Here is a 15,632-nt window from a genome sequence, read left to right as displayed (position 1 = left end):
CCCCATAGAGCACAAATCTTTTTGCTTAAAAATAAATCTACCAAACTGTACCAAATTAAAGATGCTTCTCTTCAGTTTATTTACCTCTTTCTCAGGTGGTGCCTGTGAAGGACGGTCCCGGTACCGTCTGAGCTCTGTACCAACAAGCAGTGGTTCTACAGATTCTGGTTCATTATCAGTAGTAGACGTGCTCTTATCAAGCTTGGCCTGAGGAAAAGTCAAAGGAGGAATGCTGGCTTCTGAGGGGCCATCTCTGAACTGGTCAGCATAAGCAGAACAGGATCCTGGCGCCACCGAGGAGAGCGGGATGGTTTGGAGAGGCTCCTTCGTCTCTGGTACCCCACTCACGTTATACTTCTCATCTCTGAGCATTTCAGCAACTCTCCCACTGAATATGATGCCATTTTCATCCAGCCATGGACCCTGAGCACTGCCGTCATTCTCCGGGACTACCTTTGTCTGAAGCTCATGGTCCTTAAAGGTCACCCTCAGTTGGGAAGTTTCACCTTGACTTATAAAACCACGCGAAATATCGCGGCGTAAAATGTTCATCAACGTAGGAGAAAAAGCTTGATTCAGTGGTAAAACAAAAGGCAGATCGATGAGAGTCTTCTCACTAGACCCACTGCTCCCATCCTGGTTCTGTGAAGGGGTTTGGGATTTACAAGCAGCAAGGTTTCTTGGGCTAGGTTGCGGTAATTCTTCATTTGGGGAAACAAAAGGAGGCTGAACTTTTGAAGGGGCAGGAATTACTCTCAGAGGCACTTGTGGAGTGAAATTTTGGGCTGGAATTACCACAGGAGTTGACTGATAGACTGGCTGAGGTAGCTGTCCGGATGAAGTCTTTTCTGTTTGAGACAAGGGAGAAATGTGTTGTTTCCAATCTAGTAAGTTCTGAATGGCGGTGGGGTTTTTGCTCGCTGTAGGTTCTATAGAGGCCACAATCTCATGGAAGGCCAGAGTTTCATTTGCATCAAGACCTTCCTTTGGGCCTGATTTTGGCCCGTCATCCAACTTAAATCTCACAGAATGGTGGGTGCTAGAGGGAAAAGTAACGCCAGAAGATCCTGTTCTAGGACTGTCACTGTGCCCTGGAAATTTTACAGAACTCACATGAGGCCCTGGAGGATTCTGCACAGACTGGCCTTGTGAAGCTCCAGGGCACAAGGAATGGGACGTAAACTTGGAAGAGAGCTCTCCTTTAGGAAGTGGAGAGTCCACCTCCCCCAACCTTTTAACTTGGCTTTCATCTGACTGCAAACAATCCAGTTTGGACTTCATCTTATACTCTTCTAAGTTCTTATACCGCTCACAAAGAGAGCTAGCTAAAGATGAAGAAAAACCAAGTCCATTTGTCTCTAGGCAAGGAGAGATGAAAGCATGTGAAATTCTGTGGTCCAGAGAAGCAGCCCCATCCTCTGTGGGACCACTCGGGCCCTGCCCGGTGGGCAGGGAAGTTGGCCACCTCCTCAGGGACTTAGGAGAAGCCTGAGTCTGGACACTGTCTGAGCCATATGAGGTGAGCAGCTTGCCGCCCGTCTCAGGGGAAGCAGCAGACTGGCTCTTCCCTTGCTGCTGAAGGAAATGCACATTCCGACTGCGGGTAGTCTCCTGAGGCGAAGCCCTGCGGGGGCCCATGTCAGAAAGCCTTTCAGAGGACTGACACAAGGCTTCCATGACTTGCGGCTGTCTGGAGTCAGGTTCTGAAACTTCAGATAGATCTGGAATCCCCCTAATAAAGCATTATGGAAAATAAAAAGAGGTAAGTAATAAACATTCCCTTTTCCAATATGTAATTTCATAGAGTCAGAGATAAAGATGCAGAGGGGAAAGGGCTCAGGGACTAGGGAGCACACCTCTTCTTGCCCAGGCCCATCAGAGGCCAGGCCTCTGGGACCCAGCAGCCATCAGGGCACCCAAGGGCTGCCCTCTTCTCACTCTTGTGCCATCTCGAAAATAAGGAGCTCAGTTATAAATATGCTCCAAGGACACAATGTTTCCCTTCATTTCCAGCTTCAGAATGCTGATTGATTAAAAGAGACCCATAATTTGTAAATAGTGACTGCTCCTCTACAAATTATTTTTTTTAGGCTTCCTCTAAAACAAGGGAGTCAGGATGCTTAGTTCAATTTTTCTAAACTCTCTATTAAAGAATCTCAAGTTGGACAAAAACCAGAGACTGTCTAGTCCATTCTTTATTTCTTTCCAAAATAAATCATCCTATTTTAAAAAACTCTCAAGATTCCTCCATAAAGGAAACATTAATTCATCTATCTTAAAAAAACATGGACTTTACTGAAATATAACAATATACACCCAGATTCATTTTTTTCTAAAAACAGGTGTTGCTCTCAAAAAAAAAAAAGACACTGTGCAATGAACCTGTCCAATCATAGCCCAGGGGCAGCAACCTAAAGCTACCCAAAGTCTACAATCTATATAGAACCTTCTCCATGATTAATTTTCTTTTGTTAAGAGCTTCAAGGTTCTTGAGAGGGGGAATTTCAAATTCTGGAGGGCACTGAGAAGGAATAGTACCCCAAGGGGATGGAGAAACAAACAAATGATGTCTACTTTACAGCAACTTCTTAGCAGGCCCACATTCACTGGGGATAGATGGCTTGATTTTAAATAATGTTTACCTCCTAATTTAGATGGATACTTAATAGCAGGTGCAAAGAGAGAAATGATGCCACTTATCTTCTCAAGAGGCACAAGGCTAGTCATCGAATGAAGCTTGAAGGGAAGAGTTTTGTAAGGAAAAAAAATCAACACGTGTTCTACACTAAAGTCTGAAAAACTGAAAAGAAACACAATTTTTTGTTTTCTTCTTAAATCTAAAGTTGAAACTTATTTCTTCTCATATTTTAAACTCTGGTTATTTTCTAAGGATGGCATCTTATTTGGGACTGTATAGAGAATTTGGGACAATAGAGAAAATGATAACTGAGTAAATGTTAAGATGTTTTCTTAGGCCCAATTTATTAATATCTGTTTAAAAAAAATCTACATTAAGGAAAATCCACAGCTGACAAGAGCAAAGAAAAATAAGAGAAGAGCTATAAGAAAAGCCATCCCACCTCAGAGGTGTGAACTCCAACTCACTCTCCTGTAACAGAGTCTCGTTCCAAACCCTAGGGGTCAGAGATGATTCCAACAATGGGATACAGAAGGAGGTGCTCCTGTCCTCAGTGGCTGAAAAGGTGGATAAAACAAGAATATTAACAGATGTTACAGATGATTATTGGTTAATTAAACAGTTCTTTATAAATCTCAGGACCTTCCAGATAACATGTTTTCATGGAAAGGAAAGTCAGTGATGTTTTAAAATCATGATCCACAGATCCAGCTTTGTTACTGTCCAAAAAAGGCCTTAAGACCTTCCATTAAGATTCCATATTATCTTATTTCTCTCTGAAGCTTAGAAAATAATCATCCACTAGTTCCTTTCTTTCTTTTAGTTCTTTCTCTTTGTACAAGTTTTTTTTTTTTCCCCTTTTGAGAGGAAACTATTTTATATTTATTTTTACGCCTTCCTTGGTTGCTGTATTTGTTTCCTGTATTTTTGTTATCTCGGGTGTCTGCAAAGCAAATATATTGCTCACATCTGGTATTCTTTATATGAATATTTTATATATCTTTTCTTCATTGAATGTCTTTCTTTTTTATTGATCTTTGGGTTCAGATTCACAAAACATGACACCTTGGGTTAAATCTTAAACTCCTTTGGAATTTGGAAAAATTATTTCATTTTTATTCCTGTAGTCTCTTGTGGGTGCTCAATGCTCTTTTGCTATTTAAATTTGCTTTCCCTTATCTTCAACATAAAGAAGATCCAACTCACTTCCAGTTGATCAATGATGGACAGAAACAACAACACCTAGAGAAGGAACACTGGGAATTGAATGTAAATTGTTAGCACTACTGTCTATCTACCCAGGTTACTTATACCTTCGGAATCGAATACTTAATGTGCAACAAGAAAATGGCATTTACACACATATATTGTATCTAGGTTATACTGTAACACATGTAAAATGTATGGGAATGCCTGTCATCAAGGGGAGGGAGTAGAGGGAGGGAGGGGATAATTTGGAAAAATGAATACAAGGGATAATGTTTAAAAAAAATTACTCATGCATATATACTGTCAAAAAATTATAAATAAATAATTTTTTTTTTTAATTGCTTTCCTTTATTCTGGAAGGACTCCTCTCCACCTCACTTGCAGAATTTCTTGTTTGTTACTAAAATGGTTTAATTCAAGAGGAGTTTTCAGTTCAAGATTTCTCCCGGAGGTGATCTGTGAATTTTCTTTATTAACACTTTGTTTTTAGCATTCAAAAATTCTGAATAATCTAATTGTATTATTTATTGGGTGATGATTTGTTTTAACTGTACTTTTCATTTGTGAGGCCCACAATCCTACATTTCTCTAAATATCCTGTCATTAAAATGTTTTACTTGTATAGAAATACTTTCTTATTCTGACTCCTTTCTTCTGATGGTAGTTTCTCCCAGGAATGGAGCAAGTTGCCTCAGCCTTCTCTTAACTGGGAAAACCACTTTTCACTGACCTCAGCTAGGTCTTCGAACAATTTATTGGGGGGTCAGGAAGGAGGAGACAAGAGAACCAGTCCCAAATGGATGCCAAATCCATTTACTTCAGGCCTGGTGAAACAACAGACACAATAATATATGCTCTAGTTCCCTCTGTTCCTCAGTTTTCTGGCTAAGCATTGTTAGGAATTAGCCATCTCTGTTATTATCTATTACATCATTGAGTTTCTTGGAATTTTAGTTCATGGAGACCATTTTAACTGCTTTATCTCTTGTTTATGAAATTCCTATTTTGGATATGTCTGAGAAAACATGAGGATCTGGAGAAAGATACAGACCTCTGACATAATATTAAGTTTCTTTTTTGAATAGCTCATGTATTTCATATTTAGGAGATGTACCTATAGAAGAAGTTGCCACGATTTTGTTAGACGTCTTTTTGCAAACATATCTCCTGAGCCTTGCAATATGAGATGATCAAATTTTCCGTTGTAACTTTTTCCTGTTGCCTTAGAGAATATGACAAAAATAACTTTTCAGGTTCTTTTGTTTACCCTTCAAAGAGACCTTATGAGTCATTCTTCTATTTTACTGCAATTTTCTTGTTTTGATTTTAACAAAATAGTCATGAGTGATAAAACTCATTTCATTTAGGTATAACTACTTGTGGGTTCTGATAGAACTAAAAATGAATTTAATTTCTTCATAGATAATACTTTTAAAAAATTTTTATCAATCTTTTTTTTACATCACTTTTCTTTCCAACATAGCCATTCTCTTTCCTCCACAAAGAATCATCTATCCATTATATTTAAAAATAAAACTAAGGAGGAAAAATAAATAGTTCAGCAAAACTAACAAATACCTAAAAACTGAAAAGGCCGGAAGGAGCCAGGTTATGACAGGTTTTATAAGCCAAAGAGACTTTCTATTTGATTGTGGAAGTAACAAGGAGCCACTAGAGTTTATAGAGTAGGAAGGTGTCATGGTCAGACCCTGCATCTTAGCAAGATCAACTTTACAGCAGAATGGAGAATAGACTGAAGGAGTGCTAGACTGGGGCATGCAGACCTCAAATCCCTCCAAGGGTCTCCAGCAGGCTACTGTAGTCATCCAGACTTGAGGTGTTAAGGGCCTGCACTAGAGTGGGGAAATACATAAGAGAGGGGGACATAATCAAGAGAAGTTACAAAGGAGAGTTCAACAGGTCTTAAATCTGGGGAGTCTGGGAAGGGGTGAAATGAAGGCAGAGGGAGTGAAAAGTGAGGATGACTCCTAAGTCTCAAGCCTAAGAGACTGGGAGGATAGGGAAGATTTCATCAATAACTGTGGGAGAAAAGAAGGATAAAATGACAGTCAAAAAAATTTAAAAAGATTTTCTTCAGTATTAAGTGAGACAGGATACAAAAGAGGAGTGATAACAGTTCCCAAGTGCACATTCTCTCCAGAACACATGAGAAGGACTGTGCCACATTTTGGGAAGGACCCTGAGAGCCTGTGGCACCCCCAGAGCTCACAGTCCACATCAAGAACTGCTCTTCTCTTACCAAGTCTCTGCCTCCTCTGCTTTACCCACAAACTGCTATAAGTCCCATAAACAGGAGGATCAAGTACATTACAAAGTCAGCAGTCCCCCCTAAGTGATCCCCTAGTTTACTTCCCACAGAAGCTATTCCAAACTTTCACTGAGAGAAAAGCATAAACAAAGAAAAAACAAAATTACTAGCTTTTGGAGACAAAAGTGTATTTTGAAAACTGGGAATCAATTAAATCAATCAATTAAATCAATTAAAATGAAATTGAACTTTAGCAATAAATTTAGCAAAATTACAGGGTATAAGATAAATTCACAAAAACCTTAGGCATTTCTCTTTATTTCCTGCCTCCCCCCCAGAAAAACAAAATCTCAGCAGGAAGAAATAAAGTCTACATAAAATAACAAAATAATATTATCTATTACTTAGGAGTCTATCTAAAACATACACAAAGAATTATTAAATTCATCTTGTTTGACCACAATGTAAAAATTATATTCAGTTGGATGTAGTCTTGCTTTTTTTCTCCTCATTTTTTTGCTTTATGATCTGATTTTTCTTGTACAGCATAATAAATGTGTAAATATGTATAGATTTGCACATGTTTGACATATACCGGATTACTTGTTGTCTAGGGGATGGTGCGGGAAAGGAGGGAGAAAAATTTGCAACACAAGGTTCTGCAAGGATGAATATTAAAAACTATCTTTGCATTTATTTTGAAAAATAAAAAGCTGGGGCAGCTAGGTGATACAGTAGATAGAGCACCAGCCCTGAAGTCAGGAGGACCTGAGTTCAAATCAGAGCTTAGACACTTAACATTTCCTAGCTGTGTGACCCTAGGCAAGTCATTTAACCCCAACTTCCTCAGCAAAAAAAGAAAAAAAAAAAGTTATTGTTAGGAAAAAAAAGTTTGGTTTTTTTTTTTAATTACATTCAGTTCGGGGCAGCTAGGTGGCACAGGATAGAGCACCAGCCCTGAATTCAGGAGGACCCAAGTTCAAATCTGGTCTCAGACACTTAACACTTCCTAGCTGTGTGACCCTGGGCAAGTCACTTAACCCCAGCCGGGGGGGGGGGGGGGGGGGGGGGGAGGAATTACATTCAGTAACGGACCTTTGAAGCATAGATTGTACTAATTGAAAACTAAATAACCCAATCCAAAGAATGAATCAAAAAATAAATCATAGAAACAATCAATAATTTCACTATAGAAAACAACAACGATACAACATGCCAAAATTGTGAGATTCAGCTAAATCAGTACATAAGGGAAACTTTATATCTCTAAATAAAAGAGAAAAATAACAGGTTGACAAACTGGACATGAACCAAAAACAACAAAACCCTAAAAAAAAACCTAAACAACAAAATAGAAGTCTTAAAAAATAAACAAAAAAACAAACACTGAACAACACAGAAAATTTAGAAAAAAAATTAACTAAAAACGAGGAACTGTGTTTAAAAAAAAAACAATAGATAAGCTATAAACTAATCTTACTTTTAAAAAACGAAAATCAAAAATGAGATCAATTCAAAACCAATAAAAAGGACACAAAAGAAATCATTATTAGCTATTTTGCCCAACTATATGTCAACAAATATGACAATCTTAATGAAATACATGAATACTTACAAAAAATATAAATTACCCACATTAATAGAACAAGGATACTAAAATAATTCTATCTGAGAAAAAGAAATTGAACTAAGTTTTAAATGAGTTGCATGAGGAGGTAAAAAATAGATCTACATGGACTTACTTACAAATGTATTTTACCAAGTATTACCCTAGTTCTCTTTGTCAGATAAATTTCTTGAGAAGCTATAGGCTCTCTCTCATTCTCTTATGAATCTTCTACCAATCTGGCTTCTAATCTCATTCAACTATAACTGCCCTCTACAAAATCACCAGTGCATTCTTAATTGCCAAATCTCCTGGCCTTTTCTCCATCTTGATATTCCTGGACCTTTCTACAGTTTCTGACATTGCTAATCAGCAATTATTCTCTCCTCTATAAGTTTTAATGAGGCACTTCCCTTTAGTTTTTTTCCTAATATGTCTAAATGCTTCTTTTTTCAATCTGTTGATTCTTCATCCACATCACTCCCACTATCTGTGGATGTCCCACAAGGTTCTTTCTGTCATAAGTCCCCTTCTCTATCTCTACTTTCTCACTTGATGATCTCATCAGTTCCCAGAGCTATGCTGATTGATTCCCAAATCTATTTATGCAGCCCTGATCTCTCCAATCAAATATTTCCAACTGTTTTTCAATCATCTTAAACTGGATGTCCAGGAGGCACTTTAAAATCACCCAATACTAAGAACACAGACTCACTGTCATGAATAGAAGCCCTGTTTAATATTTATTGTTAGCCTGTATCTTAGTTATCCTGAGTCAATCCAGCTTAAATGAGTGACTTTTTTTCTTTAGAACAACAAAAAATCAGGTGCCTCTTAATATTCTAAAGTTTAAACTCTATCTTTAGAAATAACATGATTTTTGTCTTTCTGAATTCTAGCTTTAAATCTGCTTTTGAATTTGTTCTTGCTCTCTTTTTAGCAGACAAGTACTCAAAAAATTAAGTTCTATAACAATATAAAATGTAATTTACAAATAAAAGGCCCCATCAAAGCCTCAAAAAGAGAATGTATTTCTGACTAAAATTATTCAAAGAGAATATGATATTCAGTTATCTATTGCAGCTAAAAATAAGAAGTATGTAAGCAATGTAGTCAGTGATAAAATCAGAGATCATTTATTTATAATTCTGTAGCACCTTTCTTCATAAATTAAACAATTTAAAAATTGAGAAACAAATAAAGTATTTATCTTGTTTCAACCATCAATGAAATTTAGCCAATTCAGTAATGAAACAATAGCCCAACAAATTTCTAACATCATTTAACAGCTCAAAAAGGGAAATGATTATCTCTTCCAAATTAAAAAGTATAGGATTTTTTTGTCTATTTTTCAAGATGGATAAATTTTAAGAGTATTTAAAATGAGGAAAGCATGAGAAGTAGTTGCATAGATTGAAATTCAAGTAATAAAAAGGTAAAATCTACAACTTGGGTAAGTATCCCTCAAATGTGAAAGGGGGGCAAGACATGGCATCTAACACCTGGAATCCACAGTCCAGGAAGCTATATCACTCAGAAAATACAACAATTGATTAGTTTTAGGAACCTCTGAATAATAAATCCTATTTATCTACTGACTTTAAAATATGTAAAATGTATTAGTTTTTTTTTTCCTGTTAAATGGAAGAGGTGTAGTCACAATAATCCTGCAGTATAATTTTTTTATTTTTTTATTTTATGAGAGATCATCTGACAGAAAAGAGAAATAGGTGAGTTCAAGAAACAGATAACAACAAGCCTGGCAAAGTGATAGGGGGCCTTCAATAATCCAGAAATCTGCTGAAGTTTTCTCTGTGCCAAAAACAAAATAACCTTAATAGTCATATAACATTTTAAAAAATGAAAGAATCAGCAATGGATCTGATTCTCACCAATAGGAAGGCATTAGTTGTTAAGATCAAAATAAAGAAGAACTTGGGGAAAGGAGAGGAAGAAGGGAAAAAAAAAAAAAAAAACCTCTCCTTCCTATATTTTATGACAGAGGAGAAAAAAAAAAAAAAGACAAAATCTGACATGTACAATGGATTTGAGAAAAGTAGTTCACAAAAAAAAGGTAGGATTTTATGAACTCAAATTCTACAGCAGAAGTCAGACAAGGATTGGATTGGAAACTCTAAAAGAATGAAACTGAGAAAAGAAAAAGGGAAACAAATGCAGGAAGAAAGAAAAAGGTAAACAACTTCGGTGTTAGGTTCTTACTAAGTGCTAATGAGATAATGAGATATTAGAATCTGGCAGAGAGATTGAGTTGAGACAGCAGATCTCCTCCCAGAGAACGATCAGCAGTTTCTGGAGACAACAGAACATTACATTTCGGCTTTAAAAAGATATTTACTGTAGCAGCAAAGAACTGGAAATTGGTTGCCCCTCACGTGGGAAATGGCTGAATGTAATGGAATATTATTATTCTATGAGAAATGATGAGCACGCTAATTTCAGAAAAGCCTGGACTTATGTAAACTGATATCAAGTGAAGTGAACAGAACCAAGAGAACCTTATATACAGCAATACAAGATTATGTGATGATTCACTGTCATGGACTTGGCTTTTTTTTTTTTTTTTTTCCCCTGAGACAACTGGGGTTAAGTGACTTGCCCAGGGTCCCACAGCTAGGAAGTGTTGTGTCTGAAATCAAATTTGAACTCAGGTCCTCCTGAGTTTAGGGCTGGTGCTCTGTCCAGTGCGCCACCTAGCTGTCCCTGGACTTGGCTCTTTTCAATAATGAAGTGATTTAAGGCAATTCCAATAGACTTGGAATGAAAAATGCCATCTGTAATCAGAGAGAAACTATGGAGACTGAATATGGATCTCAACATATAGTATTTTCACGTTTTTGGTTGTTTGCTTGAGGTTTGGGGGAAAGTTCCCCTTTTGATCTGCCTGTGCAGCATAACGAACACAGAAATATTTTTAGAACAATTGCAAATGTTTAATTTATATTAAATTGCTTGCTGTCTATGGGAGAGAGTGGAGAGAAGGAGGAAAGGAGAAACATTTGGAAGACAGGTTTTGCAAAAGTGAATCTTGAGAACTATCTTTGCACATATCTGAAAAAATAAAAAGTATATAAAAACAACAAAAAAGATATGTTCACAAAGGATATAAATAATTTAATAAACAATTATAAGAAAAAATATTCCCATCATTAAAACATATGGTTCTTCTCATTTTTAGTGTAACTTTTTACTTTTTGTCAATTAACAAACTTTTTTTCTTCCTCCCACATTAACAAAAAAACCTCTTTTAACACATATGCATAATCAAACAAAATCAATTCTCATGTTGGTCATAGGCAAAAGCATATTTCCTTCTATTATCTGAGTCTATTTCCATTCAGACAGAAGGGGGTTTTACATTTCATTTAAAATTTCTGTCATCATTGGTCATACCAATCAGAGTGCTTAAGTCCACTTTTTCAGTTTAAGCTTAATAGCTCCTTATTTAACTCTGTGAATCTTTACGTATGTTTCTTTTCTATGTGTTTCTATTCAAATGTTTCTAATACAAAACACATTGTTGGACCCTGCTTTCTAATCCATTACATTATCCTCTTCTATTTTATGGGTGATTTCATTCCATATACATTCAGTTACAATAACTGATTGTCTATTTCCCTCCATTCTTCCTTCCTTTTAACAAATGGTTGAAAGGATATGCTTGCATATGTAATCATTCACAATCGTTGTTGGTGCTGCTTTATTTAACAGTTTGCAAATATTTGGATTTGAGAGGATATAAAAATTAGTTTGTAATTAATAAAAAATTTTCAAAAGGGAACAGATATAAAATGTAAAGTAAAACATGCTCTACAAAAAATGTGAAGTTTCATCATTTTTGTATTTGTAATCATCACCAGCCATTATATATGAGAATTACCTAAAAATGGGGTACATGAAGCCTCTTCAGCCCATTCCTTTCCATCGTCTTCGCATATAATCAGCATTCCCTCCTCCACAGAGGGAAATTCTGACAGATCGCTGTCTTCCCTTCTCATACTGAGCCTCGTCGCAGATGAATGCAGGCTGTGGGTACTGTCCACTTCCTCTTTAAGGGGCTGCCAAGATTCCATCCTCTTAAAAAAGAAAAGAAAAAGTCTAAGAAAAGCACTATAATTATTAATTGAATACACATGGTGATTCAAAAATTCAAATAATGCCATCCATATACTCACCTGTGCAGTCCCTAAATACCTACCTTCTCTAATTCCATTGTCATCAGGATTCAGGAAAAGTGATTTGAGTAACTAGACTTTTCTGTGTCCACCATCATTGTTCCTCTCCTTTAGACTCCACTATCCCTAGCTGACTCCTCTCCTATTCAGTTCAATCAGTTATTTCTGTTCTACTCTTATCAATAGGTTTAAACGCCCCATGTTTAAAGCTGATGCAAACATACTAAAGTGCTAGCAAAAAAAAAAAAAAAAGTCATTATTCCTCTTTATTGCTATTAAAGAATAGTGAAAATTTAGTATCCCAAAGCCCTTTGCACCTCATATAATTCCAAAATCTCCTCAAATAAAATGTCAGTAGTTGCCTAGAAATTAAGAAAGGAAAAAAGGACAGGTGATTTGAAGGGGATGCCTTCCTCTCTCTGACTTGGCTGCAAATAAATACTTCTTTTTAGCAGACTGAATAGGCACAACTTGAAGTCCACTGTGGTGCCAAGTACTCACAATGCTGAGAGACCATTTCTTAATGAACAAATTTTTGGTAAAGATTAAATTCATTACAACATTCTACCGTAGCATGCAAAGATTTTAGCTACAAAGGATTACCTCATCACATGTAAATTATGATGAATGTTCAGTAGTTATGATGTGGGTTGTGATCCCTTTAAGACTAGTCCTTTCAGATTGATTTATTCCTTTCTGATTCCCAACCCCTCCTAGCTGAAGAAGATAGGATTTTTTTTTTTTTTTTGCCCTTTCTTGGGAGGGATGTCTCTCTAGACCACCCATGGTTCCAAACAAGAACAACTCTTTCTTCCCGCCTTTAGCCATATGCATCACACCACCTCCTCCTCTCCTGTGTATTTTAACTTGTTCAAACCTGCACAAGAACTTTTATCTATGTGCACATGTCATTTTCCTGGCAAAACTCCAGCTTCCTGGAGGGTAATGGCTGTTTTTTTTCTCTAACACCAAAAAGAATTCCAATTCTTGCTCTCTCTCTAAATTCATCATTTCTTTATATAAATTATCATTTTTTTATGTTACATGAATCCACATATTACACACAATTTTGGTGTGGGCATGAATTCCTTCCAGGGAAGGAACTCCTTCCACCAAAACTGATGTCAACTTTCTCCAACTTAGGAGTTAAACAACATGTCCAAGGTAAATAACTAGAAGAGACAGGTTTTGAACCCAAATCTTTCTAACTCTAAGCCCTGGGCTTTGTCCACTATACCCAATGCCTCTTACAATTAGTAACAATTCTGAGAAACTGAATTTTTATAATTGAATCAATATTTAAAATATTTTATTAACAGACATCATTTAATGGCAGTAGAACACTGTAAAAGTCAAGCCAGAAAATGATATAGGTTCCATAGAATCAAGATGGCAGAATGAAGCCAGGAGATTGCTCAAGCTCTCCCATTTTCTTCAAAAACCATATGGAACCAAGCCTCTGAACAGAGAGACATAATGAAACCAGTCTCCAACTCAAGATCAGAAGAGCTTCAAGAAAGATCAGTTTACTGGGGAACTCAGCCTACCTCAGTGTTGGGGAAAGCCACTGACAAGGTCTTAATCCAAGCAGATCAGCAATTGAAAGCTCCATCATGGATCAGCAGCAGAATAGAACAGTAGGGGAGCCTCCAGGCCCACTGCCTGGAGAGAAGAGGTAGGGCTACCTCCTACTGTGAGCAAGACACCAAATACAAGTTGCCCCTGTACTCAAAGCCAAAGCAGATCTCAACCTCAAAAGTCATAAAATAGGAAATAAATAAACAAAATGAGCAAGAAACCACCATAGAAAGCTACTGTAGTGACAGGGAAGACGAAAATACCAACTCAAAAGAGAGCAAAATGCTCACATGAGAAATCAAAGGGTGATATGAATTGATCCCAAATCCAAAAAGGCTTCTTGGAAATGCTCATAAAGGATTTTAAAAGCAAATAAAAGAGTTAGAAGAAAAATTGGAAACTGGGAAAACATTTTTACAGTCAAAGGTTCTGATAAAGGCCTCATATACAAAATATATAGAGAATTGAATCTAATTTATAAGAAATCAAGCCATTCTCCAATTGATAAATGGTCAAAAGATATGAACAGACAATTTTCAGATGAAGAAATTGAAACTATTTCTAGCCATACAAAAAGATGCTCCAAATCATTATTAATTAGAGAAATGCAAATTAATACAACTTTGAGATATCACTACACACTTCTCAGATTGGCTAAGATGACAGGAAAAGATAATGCAGAATGTTGGAGGGGATGTGGGAAAACTGGGACACTGATACATTGTTGGTGGAGTTGTGAATACATCCAGCCATTCTAAAGAGCGATTTCGAACTATGCTCAAAAAATTATCAAACTGTGCATATCCTTTTGATCCAGCAGTGTTACTATTGGTCTTATAATCCAAAGAGATCTTAAAGAAGGGAAAGGGACCTGTATGTGCAAGAATGTTTGTGGCAGCTCTCTTTGTAGTGGCCAGAAACTGGAAACTGAGTGGATGCCCATCAATTGGAGAACGGTTGAATAAACTGTGGTATATGAATGTTATGGAATGTTATTGTTCTGTAAGAAAGAGCCAGCAGGATGGTTTCAGAAAGGCTTGGAAAGACAGGAACTGATGCTGAGTGAAATGAGCAAGACCAGGAGATCATTATATACTTCAACAACAATACGATATGATGATCAATTCTGATGGACGTGGCTCTCTTCAACAATAAGGTGAACCAAATCAGTTCCATTTGTTCAATAATAAATAGAACCAGCTACACCCAGCGAAAGAACTCTGGGACATAAGTGTGAACCACTGTATGGATATGTATACATATACTTTAACATATTTAACATGTATACCTGCCATCTGGGGGAGGGGATGGGGGGAAGGAGGGGAAAATTTGGAACAAAAGGTTTTGCAATTGTCAATGCTGAAAAATTACTTATGCATATATCTTGTAAATAAAAAGCTATAATAAAAAGAAAAAAAAGAAGAAAAATTGGGAAAAGAAATGAGAACTATGCAAGAGTCAATAGCTTGGAAAAGGAAGGACAAAAATTGGCTGAAGAAAACAATTTCTTAAAAAATACAAATGGCCAAATGCAAAAATAAAAAAATAAATCCACTGAAGAAAACACCTTGAAAAGTAGAATTAAACAAATGGAAAAAGAGGTACAAAGGCTAACTAAAGAAAATCATGTTAAAACTAGGCAAAAAGAAGCTAATGATTCTATGAGACATCAAAAACCAATCAAACACAACGAAAAAGAATGAAAAAATGGAAGAAAATGTAAAATACTTCATTGGATAAACAGCAGACCTGGAAAATAGATCCAGGACAGTCTGAAGATCATGACCATTAGTATTCTTCAAGAGATCATCCAAGGAAAACTGCCCTGATATACTAGAACCAGAAGGCAAAATAGTCATTCAAAGAATCCACAGATCACCTCTGGAAAGAGATCCCACAAGGAAACCCCCATGAAACATTGTGGCAAAACTCCAGAACTATAATCTCAAGCTAAAAAATACTGCAAACTGCCAGGAAAAAAAAAAAAAAAAAAAAAAAACAAACCCAGTAATTAAGGAGCCACAGTCAGGATTACTCAGGATCTGGAAGCTTCTATAATAAAGGATAGGAGGGCCTGGAATACCATATTCTGAAAGGCAAAGGACATGAAATTACAACCAAGAATCAACTACCTCAGGG

At 36.6% G+C, this 15,632-nt stretch overlaps 1 protein-coding gene across 11 annotated transcripts in view; it reads right to left on the bottom strand.

The window, feature by feature from the left end:
- ALMS1 (ALMS1 centrosome and basal body associated protein) overlaps positions 1-15,632 on the bottom strand; it is an 84,785-nt gene that overhangs the window by 54,675 nt on the left and 14,478 nt on the right. For all 11 annotated transcript variants that reach the window (XM_074285564.1, XM_074285555.1, XM_074285556.1 and 8 more), the window contains 3 exons: positions 11,621-11,816; positions 3,081-3,195; positions 85-1,732 (listed from right to left, as the gene is read on the bottom strand). In XM_074285564.1, the coding sequence (XP_074141665.1) occupies positions 85-1,732; positions 3,081-3,195; positions 11,621-11,816 (1,959 nt within the window). The remainder of the gene's footprint in view (positions 1-84; positions 1,733-3,080; positions 3,196-11,620; positions 11,817-15,632) is intronic.

This window comes from Sminthopsis crassicaudata, chromosome 2, assembly GCF_048593235.1.
Source record: "Sminthopsis crassicaudata isolate SCR6 chromosome 2, ASM4859323v1, whole genome shotgun sequence".
NCBI classification, from domain to species: domain Eukaryota; kingdom Metazoa; phylum Chordata; class Mammalia; order Dasyuromorphia; family Dasyuridae; genus Sminthopsis; species Sminthopsis crassicaudata.
This window is presented reverse-complemented; position numbering and strand designations above follow the sequence as displayed.